The following is a 21549-nucleotide window of genomic DNA, read 5'->3' as shown; positions in this document are numbered from 1 at the left end:
CACACACACACACACACACACACACACACACACACACCCCTGATTCCTCTTCCCTCCCATCACCAGTGTAACCCCGAACTCACCCTTAGTTCCCTGCACTGCCACAATTCCCTCTAGCCTGGGGCAAACACAGGAAGCAGCAGCTGGAGGAGGGAGACTCCAGCTGGAGCATGAGAGGAGCCAGGGCCCAGGGGCTGCACATTAACCCCTCATGGGTCACATGAGGCCCTCAGGCCAGCTCTGTTTTACTACATAAAAACAGTTAGTCACAGATCTCCAAAACACAACTTGTATCCAGACAGTAATAATTAGTAACAACTGTGATTTTAAAAAATATACTTTCATGCTTTCTTTAATAAACTCCAGAATTCCTACTTTGATTGTCCAACATAAGAGGCAGATAAAATACAACTTAATATCTTATACAGCTAATCAACTGTAAAAGGTGTCACAAAGTAATTTCACCTCTGTGTACAGAATTGCACAAGATACATGGTATAGGGCAGTGGGGGTCCAGCTTTTTTTGCAGGTGTGCCACTAACTAGTTCTGTATCCTTTTTGAGTGTTATTCTGATCCCAATCTTCTGCTTGATCTATGCTATGTTTTCTGCTCTGTGCTCTCTGCCTGATACACTTCTCTGCTTTCTGTTCTATCTGCTGTTATGTTGTATGCCCCTTCCCTGATCTACCGTGTGCCACATACAGAAGGTTTCTGCCATTTGTGGCACATGTGCCACAGGTTGGAAACCTCTGCTATATGGTGTCTTGTTCTGGAATCCTAGGCAGCTTGTAAGATTTTGATTAACCATCTGATTCAGCATGGCAAATTCTGCCGTATGCCATCATGATGAGATACAGTTCAAGAAATCAGCTCATTTGTCACCAAAACTTAAATTACGAGGAAGAAGTTTGATTTTGGGATAAGAGCAGTGAATTTCAGCTTAGCAGGCTGATCATGCACCATTATGCAGTTGCGTTTCAAATATGCAGTAAAGCTACAAATTAAATATACGGTCCTTTCTGAAAGGATTCCCATAGCTTTTATGAATGATGATGGGCCCTGGGAATTTCTCAAAAGTAGCAGTTTTCATTTGTAGTGTAGTGGGTTTTCAATATGAAATCTTCACTTCCATATATTGAATTTGACTTCCCCTATACTAGTTTATACAGAAGAATTTGAAAGCAGGGCTATAATTCAAAAGCTATGCTGCACACACAGCTGGAATAGCCTTCTGTATTGAATCAGCCATGGCAGGAGTTCTTTAACTTTCACTTTTTCTAAATTTCCAGTTTTGTTTAATAATATGTATCTTATTAGGTCTGTGTGGAAAGGGGGAGTGCTGTTTAATAGAAGAACATTCTTAGTATAAGGTTGCTTAGGTTCTATTCAAAGATATGTCCTTGACTTGTGTTTGACACTAAGAAGGTCAAATAACCTTTATTTCAGTTTTCAGTTTGTAATATGAATATAACATTCATCTTCTTCACGTGAGCAGTGTTTGTAAAAATGCATTCACATCCTCAAATGCAAGGAGACATATAAATGCAGAAATTTTGTTTGGGGTGTTTTAATTTGTTTCATTCTCCCCTTCCTCCCCCCATTTGCTGAACCTTCCATGTGGAAAGGTAGCATTGCTCATTGCTTGACATTTACGCCTCTAGAAAATTAAAAAACGGCATAGAGGGTCTCTGAAAGTGTTCCTGTCCAGAAGGTGAGTATAATTTGGATGATCCAGGTTGAGGGATTTTAATTGATAGAAGTGGAAATCTGCAAGGCTTGAATAGGGAGGCAGATTTCCTTGCAATAAAAAGAACACAAAAGGCAACCTTAATGCATAAATGCGTAGACACCATAACTAAAATTCTAACTCCAATGGAGTTTTGAAATTGACTTCAATTGAATTAGGATTTCTACCTTATGCATATTATTAAATGTTTGTAAAAATTATCTATGAAAATACTTAAAGTTAAGCAAAAAATGAAAAACTCCTAGGTAGAACTAAATAGATGCAGAAAATATGTAGACTTTTAAAGGAATTCACTTCACCTTCCCCTTCCAAACACTAACTAGGTCTGTCTTGCTCAGTTGATGAGAACTGAAAAGATCACAGCACATGGCTGCAGGCTAGTGACTTTTTGTCATTTAAATTCACTGCAGCACCAAGGAATGAGCTTAAAGAGACCAGAAACAAAATCCAAAACTAAATTTCCTGTTGGCTGGCCCAGACAAACAGCTCTATTGAGAGTGTACTTCTTTGTACTAGTGGTGTATTTACAACACCTAGGCTAGGGACAGACATTGCACATAAACTGGTTTAAGTGATCAGAAACTGGTTTAAACCTGTAACAGAACAGATGTTCAGTGCATGTGAACCAGTTTGAAAATGGCTGAAATCAGTTTGAGATAAACCTGTTTGAATGTAGTATCAGACTTAACTGATTTGGTTCAAACCATTTTATGCAATGTCTGTCCCAGACCCCTTACTGGTTTAAGATAAACTAGACTTTCCCAGCATGCTCTCTAGACTGGGCGGGGCTCCCTGCTCCATAGCAGGGCTGGCCCTTCCCCTCTGCTCCCTGGCCAGAGCTCTGGCAGAGACTGCAGGTACAGCAGGGTCTGCCTGACTTCCCCCTGCCCTACCCTCTCTTGCTGGTTGCTAGACAAGCTGGGATCCCCACCTCCCTCCCACAGCATGGAACCTAGGCCCACAGACTGTTGACATGTAGTATGCTAGCTAATGCTGAGAGGGGTTTCCGTGTGTAAGTCTCTCCAGTTTCAGTGGGACAGACAGACAGAACAGTGACCACTTAGGGTGTTTTTGTAGCTAATCAACAAGTCAGCTGGTAAACTGTTTAAGAAGGGTGTGAATTAATGGAGAGAAGCTATTGTTTTGATGAAGTGTTGATAAACACTGTTATCAGCTCCCTGCTGGCTTGCTCGCCTGTCAGTTTGCCGTAGACAGTATAAAGAGGCAGGGAGAGGGAGATTGAAAAGCTCCGAAGCATCAGCAGATGCATACACTGCACACCCTCCTTGCCTCAGAATGCTAGCAGGGGGCTGGGGGCTGGCAACACTCCTGCCCCTTGAGCAGTAAATGGGGAAAAAGCCTGGGATGTTACAGGCAGACTTCACTAATCAGAGGTCCTGCCTGGGCCTGGCCATGCCCCACCCCCAGCTTGGCACTCTGGAAGGGAAGGGAGGGCTATGCTAGCACCCCCCAGCTTCTAGCTTGAGCCACTGCAGGCATATACCTGAATTTCCTTAGTTCAGAGAGAGTGTCTGTCCAGTTACAAACTGGTTCAGCCTAGCCAGGTTAGACTAACCTGCAAAGATTGAATCAGTTCAGGCTCAGGCTTTTTGAATGTCTGTCCATAGCCTTACAGCAGTAAGTGTCTGAAACTCATAAGGTGGCCCCGTGGCTCTCCAATTCATTTTTCTTTAAACAATACATTTTGGTTAATTTTTATTAGTTTTAGAGTTATTAGAGTATACTCATTTCATATTTACAAGGGTTTTTTTTCCTGCAAACACAAGAGACTTCTGTTTCAAGTGAAAATTGAAATTGTCTCCAGGCATTGGGGCTTTAAGTAAAACATCAAATATAACAGGACCTTTAATAAAATGGTGTGAGTTAGCAACACTACTGCGAACGCGGAAGGCACCAAACACAGAATACAGAGGATTTTCAAATGGTTGCCTGTCCAAGTATTAAACAGGTCAACCCTACTTGTCTTTGAAAATTAGAAGAGTAAGATTCAAACCTTTAAGTTGCCAGCCCTCACCTGAGCATCCCTGTAGACCCTGAACTTTGTAGCTAGTTATAGACATTCAAAAAGCCCAAGCCTGAATTGATTCAATCTTTTCAGGTTAGTCTAACCTGCATAGATTGAACTGATTTACAAATGAATAGACATTCACTTTTGATTCAGGAAATGCAGCCACATGCCTGCACTGGCCTACAGAAACCAGCGGGTGCTAGAGCGAGTCCTCTGCTGTAGGGAAACTGAGCTGAGTGGGGGCATGGCCAGCCCTCAGCAGGCCTGAGTATGATTGGGGAGGGATCTAAACCCACATCCTGGCCTACAGGGACCCCAGCCAGGATGTGTCTGGAGGCAATGGGGGGAACCAGCCCCTGCTAGGGGTCCCCAGCCCCCCTATCCCTACACACTCACTAACTGCTCCAGCAGCAGGATTGGGAGCATGGCCAGACCACAGTAGCCTGAGTGGAAGTGGGGGTTTAATCCCCCCAGGGCCACAGAAACCAGATGCTGGTAGTCTAAGGGGAAGGAGGGAGTGGTGTGGGTACCAACACAGCACTGGCTTCATCCCATGCTGAAGATCCCCTCAGACAGGGCCTATGTTGCAGTGCCTGGGCTGAGTCTCTCAGAGGAGCAGCAAGCAGTTCCCAATGCCGAGGCAGGTGTAGCCACAGGGAGGGAGCAAAGGAGGAGGGATGTAACTGGCTGCAGGCACAGACGGGAGGTGGGGGGGGAGCCAGGGCTAATCACGGAGTCTGATTCATCGTTGCCTCCCATTGAGAGAGGTGGCCCTAGGGGGTGGAGGTCAGCGCCTGCCACCTCTGTGCCTTGTGCAGGAGGTGTGGTTTGCAGGCAGACTGCAGCTGGAGCGTGGCTCCCCACCCCATCAGAAGGGGTGGAGGTCAGTGTCTGCCACCTCCTGCCCCACACAGGGGCTGCAGTTTGCAGGTGGACTGCAGCTGGAGCATAGCTCCCTGCCCCCTCCCTCTCCCAGCAGCAGCAATAGAGCAAACCATCATGGCAGGCAAAGGTGAGGCACCTGTCACCCACCAGGAGCTCAGGGCAGGCTTCTACAGGTCAGTCACTGCTCATATCCCTGGGCTGCTGGGCCGAGCCAGACCAGACTGGGCTGCAGCAGTCCATTGCCTCCCCTCACCACTGCCCATGCCCCTGGCCCAAGGCAGCCTGCCCCAAGTGTCTGGCACGGCTGTGAGCAGGTGGTGGGTGACAGGTGCCTTACTTCTGCCTGCCATGAAGGTTTGCTCTGCCACCACCAGGAGAGGGAGGAGGCAGGGAGCTGTGCTCCAGCCTCAGTCCACCTGCAAACTGCAACCCCCGTGTGGGGCAGGAGGCAGGGGGTGCTGACCCACACCCTCCTGGGCCACCCCAGCTCAGGCTGCATTGCGACAGTGGGAGGCAGTAGTGAGTCAGGGTCCATGATTAGCCCTGGCTTCCCCCCCCCCACACATCTTCCATGTCTGTAGCCAGGTCACATTCACATTCCCCCACCTGCGCCCCCTCCCCTTGGCTGGACATGCCTTGTATTGGGTGCCACTTGCTGCTCTCTGAGGGACTCGTCCCAGGGCCTGTAGTGTGGGCCCTGCCTGAGGGGTTCTTCAGCATTGGATGGAGCCAGCGCTGTGTTGGTGTCATCGCCACTTCCCCCTTTTCTTCAGGCTACCAGTGTCTGGCCATGGTCCTCCTCCTGCCGCTGGAGCAATCTCAGACCAGTTTTGGCCATTTTGAAATTGGTTTATGTGCACTTAACTTCTGTTCTGTTACAGATTTAAACCAGTTTCTGATCACTTAAACTGGTTTATATGTAACTTCTGTCCCTAGCCTGTGAAGCAGATCCCTCCATCCATTCCAGGGCACTACCTGTGATACTTTTTCTCACCCCCTTTATACTTCTGCCTTGAGGGACAAATGCAGACAGGAGTGAGCTGGAGACTCCAACAAGTGGAAACACCTGAATAAGCAGCCACAGAAAGAAACTTCAGTCATTCCAGGAGCTTACTTCAGTTCTGACTGTATTGTCTCCACCATAGCCCGATTACCTATTTACTTCAGCCATCTTTTTCTCTCCCCTTCTTCCTCATAGTCTCTGCCATGGTTTTGTTCCATGTCTACCTCCCAAGTCTTATCTCTTCTTCCCTGCCCTGTCCCCCTTCATTGCTATTCCCTTCACTTTTCTTTCTGTGCATCTGATCCTTCTTTTATGAACCCCCCACAATCCAAAACAGTTGAGCTAAAAGACTGTTTGCCAGCAGTCCTGCTGGTGTGTTTTATTCCTTCTCCAGCAAGGAGTCATTCACATCTATTTAGATTTGAAGGTCGCCAGAGCAGGGACTCCTTGTGTTCATACAGCACCTAACCTTGGTTGGCCTACAGGTCCCATTCAGAGTTTTCCCTCTGGGGACACTGACCTATTGAGGTGGAGTGCCAATATGAGGATGCTCATCCAGCCTAACGGGTCTGGCAGCTTCAGATGCTTTCCCTGGTTAAAGTCCCTGCCTCTTTCTTAGCAAGAGAGCTAACAAATGCTATTTTTAGGTTGCCTAATGGCTTCCACTGTATAAGATTCCTGTATTTTGATGAGATGCTCTATCACATCCATTGTTGGAGCAGGACAGTAAAATTCATCCTGCCAGAGGCCCTTTCGACAGGAGGAATAAGTTTTTGTCCTATGACATTCTGTTCAGGTGCAACTAAATTGTAAACTGTTAAGCAATGCTTTTCCTCACTGTGCCTTGTGTTTTTCAGGAAAAGGTTGGTAGGGTGCCAAAGTAACTGAAAGATTGTGGCCCAAGGCTGCAGCAGCACATGCTGCACTGAGGATGCTTGGGAGCTGCTAGAACAGAGCTGAGGAGCATGGGGAGAGAACCCAGCTCACACACCCCTGCCAAACCACATCCATAGAGTAGACATGATCTCTGAGTCCCATTTGTCCCTTGGGGGAAGTAACATGTGGAGCAGGTATTCCCTATCTTCCTGGGGAGTGAGAGGACAAAGAAGACAGACTTCACTTTCAATATACACTTCTTGAACAGAGCACATAGTCCCAGCATGTTTCTTCCCTTTGGGAGCAGCATGTGGAACAGGGAAGAGCAAGGGCTGAACTGGGCTGTTCCTGGTGCCAGCACATAGATCCATTGACCCATTTCCTCACCCCAGGAAACAGTTTTTTCTTCCTTCCTCTAAATTATAATTGGTCCTAGAGTTTAGCATTGCTACACAGCTTGAAAGCACAGGGCTCAAGCCCTGATGATTGAGGTATGATAGAGTATTACTGTTCCTTACAGGGGTGTTGGTTGTAGTTGTGTTGGTCTAAGGACATAGGCAGTTCCTTACATTGCATAAGACCGTGTTTTACATTCCTTTTCCCTCTTAAAAATATCTAGGAAATTGCATATTCAGTCTGTGCATCTGGATTCTGACAGTCTTTAATTACATATTCACATGCTATTTTTTGTCACAGCATTCTGCTTTATTCAGCACACAGGATAGTCCCACAAGGGGGTGGAATTATGGTTGCATGAACAACTGCAGATCTGGCATTTTTTAATTTTTCAGGGCTTTATTTTTCCAACCTAAATATCTTTCTTTTATCATGAGTCATTTTTTCATCTGTGCAATGTAGGATAAATATCCAGTAAAATCTTCAAGATTGCGAAGTCCACTGTCTGTTTCCCTTTCTTAGAAATACGATAACCTCTGAAATCCCTTGCACCTCTCTCCTTGTTCACGGCAACTCCTTTGGATTCCCTTGTGAGAGTGGTGGGAAGGATCAGGAAACTGGAGTGTAAAACATCTAACCTATTCCAACACATATTCAAATTGATGAGGAAGTTAATTTACCACAAGAGCCCAATACATTTTTCTCAAGAGCAATTTTGCTTTTTTTCAAAGCAAACACAATAACTATTCTTTATTTTTATCTACCTACATGTAGAGCTGTGAAAATAATTATTTTTTGGTTCAGTGGCTGAACTAAAAACTCAAAACAAAAATTGGTTTAGATTGACCAACAGTGAAAAAGTATAAAAATGAACACCCTCAAAAACATTTGTTTTAGGTCTAACAAAGCATTTTGTTTAATCCAAAGAGCAATGTTTTCTTTTATGTTCTTGCCAGAATTGGTCTCTCACATATTTAGAAAACAAAAGTCAAAACCATTTTGTTTTTAACCATTTTGTTTTCAACCATTTGGTTGAAATTAAATGTTCTGTCTTCTCAATTTATTGTTTTCCTTTGGCTGATACTGTTGAAGTGGAATGGTTTTGGTTACTTCAGTCAGTATTTTTCTGTGAATATACTAATTTGTCTTAACATTTCATTCAGCTTTATCTTTGTTCCATTTGAATGGTTTTAAAACTTGACTTAGCTGAACAGAGCTTTATTTTTTGATTTTGGTTTTTTTAATGAAATAACACAGAACTTTATTTCATATAACTACAACTCATTGAATAGTTTCTTTAAAACTTTCCAAAAATATTTACCTAAAATAAGAAATATTTTTATTAGAACTCTTATGGTATGAGTTTTATAGAAAGCAGGGATGTGCACCTTATATAGAGTAACCAAAGTAGATTTTGTTTGTGTGTGTGTGTATCACATATACATATATATGATACATGTATATATATGTCTGTATATCACAAGATTTCATGAAATTAAGCATGCTTTACCAGATGCTGTGAGAGTTTTATGTCAAGCCTAACCAACAGCAACAGAAAAGATATTTGAAATGTTACACTATGTGCCTAGGAGTTACTAGGATGGGACTTGGAGGGGTCCCACCATAGCACCAGTGAAGTATGAAACAGCAAAACTGTTGGAGGTAGTGAACAGCTTGCTTAAAACTAGTCATCTCTCAGTAATGCATTTGAATTTTTACTTCTGTGAGGATGTCTCATTTTACATTACTTGGATCTGTGCTGAACTGTCAACCTCTCTTGTGGCAAAATACTATCTAGACCCCATACACAAATTCTAAGTGTTCTCCACTTGAGCCATAGTTATCATAGCTCAGTGAAATGCTGGAAGAGTTTCAATCCATAGCTTATAAACTGGACTAGTGTTATTCCTGGCTGGTGAATGCCAGCAGGAAAGCGCTGATTCATATATCAGTGGGGATTCTCAGGGATTCACTTCAGAATTTTAGGCTCCCAATTGTCTTCAGAAAACATTTTTCATATATCCTCTAGAATAGTATTTTGCCACAGGAGAGGCTGATAGTTAAGCACAGGTACAAAATTAAAACTTTTTTTTAATGTGGCAAATATTTCCAGATATGGATGTTTTAAAATGGGGGTTATCAACCAGGGGTACACATACCCTTGGAGGTCCATGGACCAGTCTTAGGGGGTACATATGGGCAGGCAGGGACAGAGTGCTGCCGCCTCCCAGGAGCAGAGCTGGGCAGGATGAGGGCAGCAGCGCCCCTCTGCGGGGCAGGGAACCATTGCAGCCACTGCCACTATCACACACCAGCCCAGTGAGGTTCCCCGCCCTGTAGAGAGGTACTGCTACCCTCACACCAGTCTGAGCTTTCCTGCCCCACCCCAGCCCTGCTCCTGGGAGGCGGTGGCAGTGCTCTGCCCCCACCTGGCCACACACTGTCCCTGCCACCCTGCTCCACGTCGGGCTGCATAACACCCCTCCCACCCCCTGCTCGGCATCCAGCTGCATGCTGCTCCCTCCTTCCCCCCACTTGGCATCCAGCCGCCAGGGATACTTAGACAAAAAAAGTTAAAACCCCTGTTTTAAAACTTTAAAAAAATGTTAGACAGGCTGAGAAGGCTGGCTGTAAGAGAGTAAATCAGATGGCATCTGGAGTTCTCAGCCTTTCTTCACTTCAGGCGATATAGTTTCAAGTTTTAGTAAAGTATTTTCTCACAAACAACATGTACTTTTCCCTCAAAATACGCCCCCTCCCCCCCCCCCCGGGAAAAAAAGGGTGCATGTATTAAGTAGAGAAGGCAGACAGGGTTATTTGGGTAAATGTACTATCTTTAGTTAGACCAGCTGAATAGTTGGAAAAATTGTTCTCTGCAAGCTTTTAGGTACAAACACCTTTCTCCAGGCATAGGGAGAATCTGCTGATTAAGTAGAAAAACTGATTTTCTGCAAGGGGTTGGAAGCAACCTGGTTTGATTCCTGTCGTAGATTGCAAGAGCTGCAGTGTTACTGCTCAGGCAACTGGCAGTTGGCATAGTGGCTCATAGTTCTTTACAAATGTTAATGATGGCCTCTCCTTTTTTATGGTCTTGACTTCCACTAATCAAGCTAATCTTATGACACTTTTGCTATCTGCTAGCTACTCCTAGACTCTTTCACAGACTTTTTAACTCAGACTCTTTAACTGTTTAGCACATATTCTTAGTTTAGATCTTTTCAGAATCTTAGATCCACCCATGTAGGCTAGTCTTTAGCAGCAGCTAGGCATTCAGATTTAGCTAAGCAGGAAAGGAAGGGTGAGTCAGCTGAGGATTAGGCTCTGTCCCCACTATGCAGCCATAGCTCTGGAAAAATCCTTTTTTTCTTCATTCTGCCCTTCCAAAACGAAGTGTGCATCTTATTCTGGGGTGTCTCAAATGGGAGAAAAGACAGTACATAATTTGTACTAATACAGCTGACTAAACTCTTCCTGTCCGTGCACAAAGATCTTGATCGTGAGGATCTTTTAAAAAATTTTGTAATCAGCTACCTTCTATGTTCCTGATTATGAAAGTTTTTTGACATACTTATTTTTCCTCCTAGCAGAAGTCATGTTCCTTTTTTTGAAGGATCTCATAAGATCATACTAAATGGCTACTCACCATTTTGACTCAAATGTAAAGTGAGCCTTTTCCCCATTCAACATGGTAGGGGGAGCCCCTTGGATTCCCCTTCTTGGATTTAAGAACCAGGTGGGAGGGCAGGTGGCTGCTGCCATTCCAGTTCTGGCCATGGCCAGGGTTCAGGCTCAGGGTCAGAGCTGCAGCCTCTGTCCCCTGCCTATCCTGTGCTACCTGTGCCTCTTCCATACCTGGTCCCTCCTGCTGCCTTTCCCTCTTCCCTCCCCACAACCCCTAATGGCACTTACCCTCAGTCACAACTCCAGATCTGGTGCTGACTCTGGTCCTACTCCAGCTGGGGCAAAGAGTATATTGTGGTTCTGACCCCTGCCCAACTGGAGGGGAGGGGGAAGGCACCAGGGGAGGAAGTGGTTGGGGGGGGACAGGCAACAGCAGGGGGGAAGGTGTAGGAGGGCAAGGGACACAGGTCAAACTATTTGACACCCCACTCTCTGCCCCCTCTGCTGCTGCTTTTCTTCTTGCTGCTGCTTTCCCCACTGCAGTGGTGGGAGGAACAAATTTAAGATAACCCTCAATAATTAGGTGTTGTATATGAAAAATTGTAACAAATTTATAAATTTTATCTCAATAATGTGTAAATCTAATTTATAAATTTCCATATATAAATCTAATAATTGGGGTCATCTTAAATTCAAAGTTGTCTTGGATTTGGGTAAATATGGTATTGGACAAATTCTTAGAAGAAAGGGGCACGGGAGTTAAGGATACAACATCTGAATTTGAACTTCCTACACTTTAAATGCTGGAGGCTGCAAGAAAAAACCCTTGTCATACCCTGTTCACTCTCTCTTTCAGTATCCACTCTCTACCACTGTGTGACCCAGGATCCTGGGCAAGATGGACTTATGGTTTGACCTAGTAAATTGTAGTTCTTATGTTCTTATGATAACTTTTTCACATTTCATATCATTCTGTCCGTTTCTCTTCTCCTCTTGAGAAGCTCCATAACTTTGTTATAATTTTCCACTAGGGATAATAAAAACTTTAATGTTCCAATCACCTTCCTTCTAACTTTAGAAGAGGAAAAAATGTTATTCAGGGATTCAATAGGAACCTTATATTCTATGTTAAAAAATTATTCAATATAGGCTGTATTCAGTGACTATTTCAGACTGACATAGGATTTTTTCCATTTTTTAGCTTTTGTGAAACAACCTTTTGCTGTTCTGGCATTCACTTCAAATCTCTGTTAATATTGCCTAAATGTATTGACTCAGAGTGTGTATTGCAAGGCTTATCCATTTTCCCAAACTTTCGTTGAGGTGGTGTGTGAAGGGCTGGGAGGTGGTGGGAGGAAGAAGTTAAATTTTATTGGGTAATGAGTTTGGTTTAGCCAGGGATCTAGTTCTGTTTTTGATTTTCAGCTTTTGTGTATATCTTTTTGTGCAGGAAACTAGAGCTGTATGACATATATGTACTTTTATGAGAGTGTGAATTAATACATGAAAACAATTAACTTCCATTTGGGTCTCCTGATATACAGTGACCTCAGCTCAGTTGCACAGAGTACAAGTCAGCATAGACTTTGGCCCAGAATGTTTAAACTGCTTTTCCTCACTTCTTCTCTCCCCCCTCTCGTCCCCCGCCCCAATCTTGAATCTTCAGTGCATGCATAGTATGTTATTGCTATGTAGATATGGTAAGACTCTTAAAAATAAATCCTGTTTATAATACAGAAGTTTCAGGGTATAGATTTTTGAGGTTGCTTTTGATTTGATTTTTGTAATTACTGTCTAGTGTGCAGTATATTCACCCATCCACTTTACTTTTAGGTATCATTTTTCATCCTAAAGCACTTTCCAAGCTATAGTATATGCTTACAGTCACATTGACATACAGCCAGTCAATGCATTGTATGGTTCTTAACATACAATGCTCTATATAAACACAAGCGAATTAACTCAAGCAGGAAGAAATTCTAGTAAAAGCACTAGCTCAGATCCCTCTTTTAGTGCTATAGCAGGGACATAGACATTGGGAAGGCAGGGGACACAACTGCCACCATTTCCTCAGGGGCTGTTGATCACCCCCATTGTAAACCAGTGTTCCCACTAGTAGGCATATGTTCTTCTGCACTAGGGCACTGCTACCTCCATCTGGCCCACCTTTACATAGATGGAAGGACTGCCTCAGGCTTTTGCTCCACATCTATAAAAATCTACTATTGGGCATGTCATATAATATCTAGGGAGAGGTGATATGGAGTTTAGGATCTCATCTTAGAAAGACATGCAGTAAACTGTATATAATTTGATTCACATAGCATGGAATTATGAAGTGCTAGGTCAGCCCCACTGAGCTTTAAAACTGGGATTGCAGGGAGCCTAGGCATTTCAGAACTAGAGACTTAGCCCATAAACCTGATTTCTTCAACTGTATATAGAGTTCAGAAGGCTGAATAGACATGCTTCCCATCAAATTTTAGCTGTATTCTGGCTCCAGTTCTTCTCTCAATAGATGCAAGATAATATTTTAGTGTTTTCAGCCTAGGGAATAGCTCTACATTTTCACACTACGCTGGCAACCTGGATGGGAAGCCTTTCATCATATCTTTTTATTCAGTTTATTTATTTTAACCAGAGGAACTCTGTTTCTTCTATATCTTTCCTTGCTGCCAATCCTGAATACCCCACAGAATGAAAACAATAATTAACTGTGATAAAATGGACATCATTCCTACTCACGTGGAAAGTCTGTACACACCATGTGATGTCTAGTTTTCATTTTCCTTGAGAAGCTGAATGTGTCAGTGCAGAAGAAGCCATGTCTGCAGAGTGCTGGATGGGACAGATGGGGAGAGGTGTACACAGAAAAGCTTTGCTGCTTGGGGGTGTTCCAGCCCTATCCTCAGGATGACCTCTGTACCCTGCCACTCCTCCTCTCCATTGTCACAGAGTTGTGGGAAGAGTGGGGGGAGGGCAACTGCATCACAGATTTTTGCCTGTGTACACCCTTTAGAAATGTAAGCAAAAGATAAGAGCAGAGGAATGAAATCTCCCTGCTGGTCCAAGTTACATTTAAACAGCGCTCAATTACAGGTATTCTCCATGGAACTTCAAAGTGTTTTATAGTGCTGTGAGGAAGTTTTGCAGGAAGGCCTTAGGATGTTATTTGTAGGCAAAAGGAAAAGACAACAAATAAATTACTGGAAACATCAGGGTTTACATTGGGAGGGTTCTGTTGGCTTCCTGTAAGTGAAGCATGAATCATCAGATTTCTTTTAGGATGCTCACAGCTTCGTATGTCCAGTTTGAGGGCTTTAAACTGGGATGCCCATTTGCTACAAATAATCATTTGTTCTTTTAATTCAGTAATTTAATTGCTACTTGCATACTTTTGCCACTTTCTCCCACCCCCAGAAGGTTCCTTTGGAGACCTGACTTTCCTCTGCCACCTGCCTGTGCCTTTACTCTTCACTTATAGTAGCTTCACAGAGTCTGTGTCATGAAACTATCCCTTTAGCTAAGGAGAGCTGGATTCTGCTCCCTCAGGAACCATCAGTATTAGGAGAGTAGCTTGCTACAGAACAGTGTTGAATTGCCCCTTTCAGCCCTACTGGCAGACACACCTTTCCCTGTAGTGCTGTCAGTGCCAAAAAGAAGGAACCAGCCTGGTATTTGTGCTGAGATTAGCATAACATTTCTTTGAATTGTCACAAACCTAACCTGCTTATGCCTGGAACAGAATACTTTATGAACATGAAAAATTGCACGTTTTACGAAGTCTAATAAAGACTGAACTTGTTCTCTGGAGAGGCAAGAAAAAAAAGGGGAATTACAAAACTGATAACCAAAAGTTTTTTAAACAATCATGAGTCAATCTCCCCCTCCCAAATTATGTGATTTCCTTTATAAATTATTTTTTCTTCATCTGTGTTTTGATGTTTTTGGATCAACACATATGTGTTCAGAGAGGTGATTTTGGCCCCAGCTGCTGGACCTTTCACTTTCAGATCTGCACCCAGCTCTTTTACCTGCATCCAACATCCATATCAGCTCTGCCCCCTCCAGCCTCATCTTTGTTCCTTCCACAGTTCTCAATACCCAGTTCCCTCCCTACCTTGTTCTTTCCTTAGCCTGATGGAGCAGCTGCAGTAGAGTCTTCACCTGTATCCAGGTAGGGTGGGAGCAGCTTCAAGAGTGCATTATCTGTCACTTTTTCCCCTTCTCAGGCTGAGTGCTGGCAGGAGGGGGTGCAGAAAGGCTATTCCATTGCTCCCAAAATGGAAAGAGGAAGCAGTGCCATTTGGAGCTGCTGAGCATTTTCTGACACCCCTGCCACTTCTTCTTGTAAGAATCATGTCAGGTTGCCAAGAGGAGGGCGAAAAGAGCTTTGCGTGCTTCTTTTAGCATTTCCAATTGTTTGTTCTACCTCAAGAGGCAGGCAGGTTGGGCAGTCAGAAGGGTTTCCCTCCCACTCTCTCCCCTGGCAGCACAAAAATTTGCTAGAGGATTATTGGAGCTTCTCATGTCATTGAACAGCTGGCTCCAGCCCCAGCCAGAATTCCATTGCTCACTTGCAGAGAAAACCCCATAAAAGCTAGCAACACTGATATTGTATCTTTGTTTATTTTTTATGTTTTAGGAGTATTATGTTAATATGGACATGATGAATCCTAATGAACAATAATAGAAGGGGGGGAAATATAGGGTAAAAGGAAGCTTTCAGAACTGTACTATGCCAATTTCTGTTAATAGTCTGTGCCCAAAATCTTAAAGGCATTTTACCAGTGGCAAACAAAAAAGAGAGATGTATTATACTTTTTAAAACTGCAAACTCTTTTGAGTAGGGACAATGTTTTTATCTAGAACAGTGGTGTAGCCTTTTTGCTCTGCAGGCTGCAAGGGTGGTGCCTGGTCCCTCTGCGGACTGGATCCAACTGGTGGCCCTGAACTTGTGTGCCACAGGGCAGGCATGGTGGGCCCCAATCCAGCTATGCAGAGGGAAAGGGATGTGGCCCAGGCCTGATCTGGCTACATGAGGAAAGAGGGGGGCATGGGAAAGGACCATGAGCCAGTGTCAATCTGGCTGCACGGGGCTTTGGAATTTGGCAGGAGGGTAGAGGTGGTGATGTTAATTGCCACTGCTCCTTGCCACCAAATTGCTGACCTGTGGGGAACCCTGTGGGCTAGGTGCTATGGCTTCACTGGATGGATTTAGCCTGTAGGCTGGGGGTTGAGTTGACCATTTCTAGTCTAGGAAGTCCTTGCATCATTTAGGTGAGTGATCTATGTTTCAGTTATTCAAATACTTTAGTCACAAAAGACATAGAACTGTCTGTCTTTTATTCTCTTATCACTCAAAACAATCATGACCGGATTTTAATCAAACTTCCTCGTAAAAAAGATCATATCAAAGAATCTTTAGGAAGCTAAGAGCCTCGCAAAGCAAGGTTTTATATTGGAAACTGATTTGTATTTGTGGTAGTAATTCCCTTGTGCCAGCTGTAAGACTTTAGTAAAGCAGATATTTAAATCCCATTGAAGTCATTGGGAATTTCCCCATCTAATTAATTTTAAGGGTGTGTGTATGGTGCTTTGCTGCTTCAGGAGCCTGATCAGTATACACAGACTACTGAGGCCATCAAAATGATTCCCGTTGGCTTAAAACTTGGCATTGGATCAAGTCTGCAGTGCATCAGAGCAGGTTTATCTCAAACAAAGCCCATTTTTACACTGATGTTTACAATACTGTAAGCCCGTAGAACAATGTAGCATCTATGTTCTTTTTAAAATATATTTACTACATTGAAGCCAGTCATGCTTCCATTATTTATGTGAAAAAATCTATTGACTACTGTTGGTCTACTTGCATGCAATTAAGATTTGTACCTTAGGCTTTAGAATACTTCAGTAATAATAACCAATCTAAGAATGATTTAAATGGGTTTTTACAATGTTACAGGTTTACAGTATGTGAAATAAAGATTTAGAAATTGCTATACAAATAGTGCAACCTTAGGCTAATTATTTGATATCAAATGATAGCTAAGAGTCCTGGTGCCATTTTAATACATGGTAGCTATAACCTTTTTAATTTATTGTATGAATTTTTGGAAAAAGAATCATGGGGTACCCTAACTAATTTGAATGTTCCAAGTTGTAATTGATTCAGGCAAATTTTTTAACGTTTGAGAGACAGTCTAATTTTAATAAAATAATAGCATTTTTTCAGTGTTAGTATGATACATTTCTGGTGGATTTTTTTGCCCTTTTTATTCGTAACTCAGTTAATCAAAATAAGAGTATTTTTGTCTTTCACAAGTGGTGTTCTTAATTTGATTATAATTAATTATATTCACTGAATGATCCTGATAATATTTTTAAAAGCTTCTTATTATATCATTTACTTTCATTTTTATTCCTTTTTCACTGTTCTCCACACTACATTTTTCCAAGCACTTAACTTAAAGGAACAATGACTTGTTTTGTTCAAAGCATTTAATTATATTTTACAATATTTTAAATTGCTTCTTAAAGTTAGGGTTGAAATGTTCTGCTTGTTGGCAACGTGGTTCATGAGCTGCTCCCAGCAGGCTTTAGTCTATCTCTAGCAAGCTTGTCCAATATAGTTTTGTTTTTCTATCTCAATCCCTGGAAATCACATAGATGGTCAGGCTTTGAACAAAGAATGTCCATTATCCAAACTCATCAGTCAGCTGTAGAAGTAAATTCTGTGTTGACTTATCCAGTACGTATAAGATGAATAAAGACAAAGTGGTAGAGACTTTCTCCAATAGGTAAGAGATATAGCAAAAGCCATAGAAGTCAGTGAGACACATGCTTCTAAATTCCTTGCCCACTTCAAAAAATCTTTCCTTCGTTTTAACTGATATTCTTAAACATACAGATCTATCTAGTATCTAGAGAAAAAAAATCTTTTGACTTGTGCTCTAAATCCTTTGCTCTAAATCCTTATCCTCTTTTGAAAATCTCTGCCTGTGTCTTCTCTATCATTCTGAATTATCCAACAGTTTAAACCTGGACCTATAATGTGTTATTTACCTTTATTTAGCTGGACCTGTAATTTTAATTATAATTATTGTTATTTTCTAATTTTTGGGATGTAGAAGGTTTAATTGAGAATGGAATTACCACAGAAAGGAGAATGGCTTATGGCAAATAATACTGCTGTACAAAGAACATCATATGAAAACAAATATTAATAAGGATATGTAAGGGCAACTGAGTTCTAAATTAGCTTGTTTTCTCTCTTGTAGAAACCTCACCTTGAAATGTGAAAAATTATCTGCAGAGGAGTTTAGTAGCTAAATACTGGAACAACAGCTGATTTTTGGTTTGTTTCTTCCAACATGACCAATCCCCAGTAAGTACCATTTCAGATGCTTTTATAAATGTAATGAGTCAAATCCTAATGTGAAAAACTTCCATGGTGCTAAAGTGTGATGCCAAGGAGGTTGTGTCAGTATTGCTGGGAAGATAATTTAACCCTTTGAGTAAGGGTTGAAAAAATGGGTCAGTTGTCTGCAAACCCCGATTAGCAGGGATCCTGGTTTTCCTGGTTAAAAAAAAAATCACAAATTCCCTGAAAAATCGCAGATTCTCTAAAAAACCCCCAAAATCTGTGATTAAAATTAAAGGCCCCTCCAGCCCTGCTGGTGCCCCACAGTCCCTGTCCTCCCCACAGGCCTTCTCATGCTCCTCACTCCCAACCCACAGCCCTACTGGTGCCCCACTACCCCACCCCCCAGACGAGGCACCCACGGCCCCGTCCCACTCTCTGCTGGGGCCCTGCAGCCTGAAGCCTTGGTCCCCAAGTCCCATGCACTGCCCAGCTGGGCAACAACCCCAGCCCCAGCCTTGCCCAACTCCCTCCCTCCTTATGGGGGCCTCAATCCCCCACCTCCCCTTACCTGCGGGAGCTGCTCTCCAGGCTGCTTGGCAGCCACATGCATGTACGTGCACATGACACCCCCTGTCTGACCACCCTCTAGTTTCAGCCTGCAAGCGGCTGGGTGCCGTGGGAGGAGTACCATCAGGAAGGGGGTGCCATGTGCACGTGCACACACACACATGCACATGGCAGCTGGGCAGCATGAGAGCAGCTCCCACAGCTACACGCAGGTAAGTCTTGGTGTGGGGGGATTGAGGCCCCCATAGTGAGGGTGGGAGGGAGTTGGGCAGGGCTGAGGTTACTGTGGTTACTGAGCATTTAATTTAGTACTTGTATAATCAAATATTAAATAAATATGCAATAAGCAGAGTTACTGTCCAGTAGCATCAGCAAATGCCTTTTTAGTGATGCTACTGCACAGTAGCCTAATAATACTGGGCAGTTGGGGTGTGCAAAATGAGCCATATTCAATTTGGATTTGGCCTGATTTGGGGGACAGTGATTCGATTAGTTGATTCAGATCACTGTCCTGATTCGATTCAGCAAAATCCGAATCTGAAGATTTGATGCTGATTTGGAGAATCAGTGATTTGGCCATAGACAGTTTTTTCTACAAACCTCGTGGCTCTTGAATGCTGTGATGGTAGGGCAGATGCAGCATCCCACAGGAGCGCAGGGGGGCACCCACATGCTCAGCAGTGAACCTGGAAGTGGACCAGAAGTACTTCCAGGTTCACTGCCGAGCACACAGGGGGATCCAGCCCCATGCCCCCCTGGCTTGCCAGTCAGCCTTAGAGGGACCCTGGGTGCCCCCCAGACCCAGGAGGCACCAGTCACCAAGTCAGGGGGAGGGGTGGGTCTGCCTGGTACCTTGAGGTATGTAGAAAAACCATAGAAAGCTGTGTCTATGTCCAAATTGTCAAATCTCTACAAATTGATTTGGAGGGTTCCAACTTGATTTGGAAAAATTAAAGGGCCTCCTAATTTGATTTGTATTCGGCGATTCGGCTGCTGAATTGGGCTGAATCTCTGCTGAATTTTATCAGCAACTGAAGCTTCGCACAGCCCTACTGGGCAGTAGTGTATTAACAATGTTTGTACTGCAATGAGCTGCTGTGCAGTATTATTAGGCTACTGTGTAGTCAGTGTCTTGTGTAGACATGGCCAGAGTAAGTCAAATGGAAAGAAGACATGATTGCTGAAAATGGAAAGAATCCATTCCTGCTAGTACTTAACTTGCAATCCCTCTTCTAAGAAAGCTACTTCTCTAACAAATAGTATAGTATATCATCCAGTTAGTGGAAAGATATTGCCAAGTAACTGGTAATATCTTAGAGGTGCAGAGTTATAAAATAAGTAATTGGCAATATCTTGCTTTCCTCTAAGTAAGTGTTATAATAGAAGTAAAATATAGGTGTGGAGTTCCCATTGATTTTACTTGGGGTAAAGGAAAATATATACCCAGTTTTTTATAAGTGCCCCATATATGTTTAGGTGGGAAGAAATTGACCAGGCTTCTTTTGAGAGAGAGAGAGAAAGAGATAATATTTTTTCCCTTGTTCTTCCTTTATCGTTTTCCCTGAAGGTCAAATAATATGCCATTCTTTTTTTCTAATTGGGTATGGCTAGAGATGTCTATCTTTTTAAAACAATTTTTTGACTTGACAAGACCTAGTAAAGGGAAGATATAATTTATATATTAATTAACATTGATTTCTCTACTAGTCAGTAGAAAACGTAACCATTGATCACTGACCTAAGCTCAGAAAGGTGAGTTTTTAATTGATGTAGATACATGCATTCTTTGCATTGATTGCTGTACTGTTCTGAAGGTGTACCTTGCTATACAGTTCATAATTTGTTTTTCAGTATGTTTGCATTAATGTATCAGTTCATGTTTTTTGTTCACGAACAACTTCAGCCCCTCTGAGTTACATTTTTTGTCTTTTTGTGATTGTGAAGTTTCTGTTAACTTCATTGACAAGACATGGTAGATTTTGGCCTCACATAACACTTTTCCATAGGAATTGTCAAAAATTATGTCTGTAAACTAGCAATGAAGCTTTGTTGTACGTACATTTTTAGTGTTGCTACTTGTGGAAGCTTCCTGTTCCTCAGTGCTTATGTTTTTGTATTTGCTTATTTATTTTTAGGCCTGCAATAGAAGGTGGAATTTCAGAAGTTGAGATCATCTCGCAACAAGTAGAAGAGGAGACCAAAAGTATAGCTCCTGTGCAACTTGTTAACTTTGCTTATCGAGATTTACCACTAGCTGCACTTGATCTATCTGTGGCAGGGTCCCAGCTCTTATCAAATTTGGATGAGGAGTACCAAAGAGAAGGGTAAGTGCAAAGTATGTAAATGTTACTTACAGATATATCTGAAAGGTTTTTTATGGCTTACATAACAGAAAATCATGTGCTAGAGAAGGGCAGCTAAAGCTTTATTGAAGTCCTTTACAGAAGCAGTAATAGAATACACTCTGAGAGCCACTCTTATTAAAGCATCTGAAGCATCATGTGTATCAGTATCCCTTCACTGGTGGTGGGGATGCTTTAACTAAAGCTAGTTAAGCAAGCTTTAGTTAAAGCACCCCCAATGCCATTTCTCAGTGCAGGGATGCTGATACACGTGATGCTGGAGTCCGCTGCAGCGTGGTAATTACTAGGGCTGTGGGAAGCTTCAGTCCCTGATTTGATTCGGCAGAGATTCAGCCCGATTCAGTGGCCGAATCTCCAAATCCGAATCTAATCAGAGGACCCTTTAATTTTTCCAAATCAAATCAAAACCCTCCGAATCAATTCGGAGGGTTTCGGACATAGAGACAGCTTTAAATGTTTTTTCTACATACCTCTAGGTAGCAGGGGCTCGTGAATGCTGCGATGCTGGGGCGCATGGAGCCTCCCACAGAAGCATGGGGGGCTCCCCAGCGTGCTCAGCAGCAGACCTGGAAGGTGACCAGAAGCACTTCCGGTCCACTTCCAGGTCCATAGATTTCATAGATTTCATAGACATCAGGGCTGGAAGGGACCTCGGGAGATCATCGAGTCCAGCCCCCTGCCCAAAGGGCAGGAAG

The 21549-nt window shown here is 43.0% G+C and overlaps 2 protein-coding genes across 5 annotated transcripts in view; one reads left to right on the top strand and one right to left on the bottom strand.

Moving 5' to 3' along the window:
• The window catches only part of NRG4 (neuregulin 4), a 97731-nt gene extending 84237 nt beyond the window's left edge, over positions 1-13494 (bottom strand). For both annotated transcript variants that reach the window (XM_019533368.1, XM_019533366.1), the window contains exon 1: positions 13304-13494. Coding sequence is in view for 1 of the 2 variants with exons in the window: in XM_019533366.1 (XP_019388911.1) it covers positions 13304-13343 (40 nt within the window). In the remaining variant the exon portion in view is untranslated. The remainder of the gene's footprint in view (positions 1-13303) is intronic.
• TMEM266 (transmembrane protein 266) overlaps positions 1-21549 on the top strand; it is a 155776-nt gene that overhangs the window by 34005 nt on the left and 100222 nt on the right. For all 3 annotated transcript variants that reach the window (XM_019533362.1, XM_019533363.1, XM_019533364.1), the window contains exons 2-3: positions 17839-17945; positions 20627-20815. In XM_019533362.1, coding sequence (XP_019388907.1) covers positions 17932-17945; positions 20627-20815 — 203 coding nt within the window. In that variant the 5' untranslated portion in view covers positions 17839-17931. The remainder of the gene's footprint in view (positions 1-17838; positions 17946-20626; positions 20816-21549) is intronic.

Source organism: Crocodylus porosus, unplaced genomic scaffold (assembly GCF_001723895.1).
Source record: "Crocodylus porosus isolate Cpor-Errol unplaced genomic scaffold, CroPor_comp1, whole genome shotgun sequence".
Classification (NCBI taxonomy): Eukaryota; Metazoa; Chordata; order Crocodylia; family Crocodylidae; genus Crocodylus; species Crocodylus porosus.
This window is presented reverse-complemented; position numbering and strand designations above follow the sequence as displayed.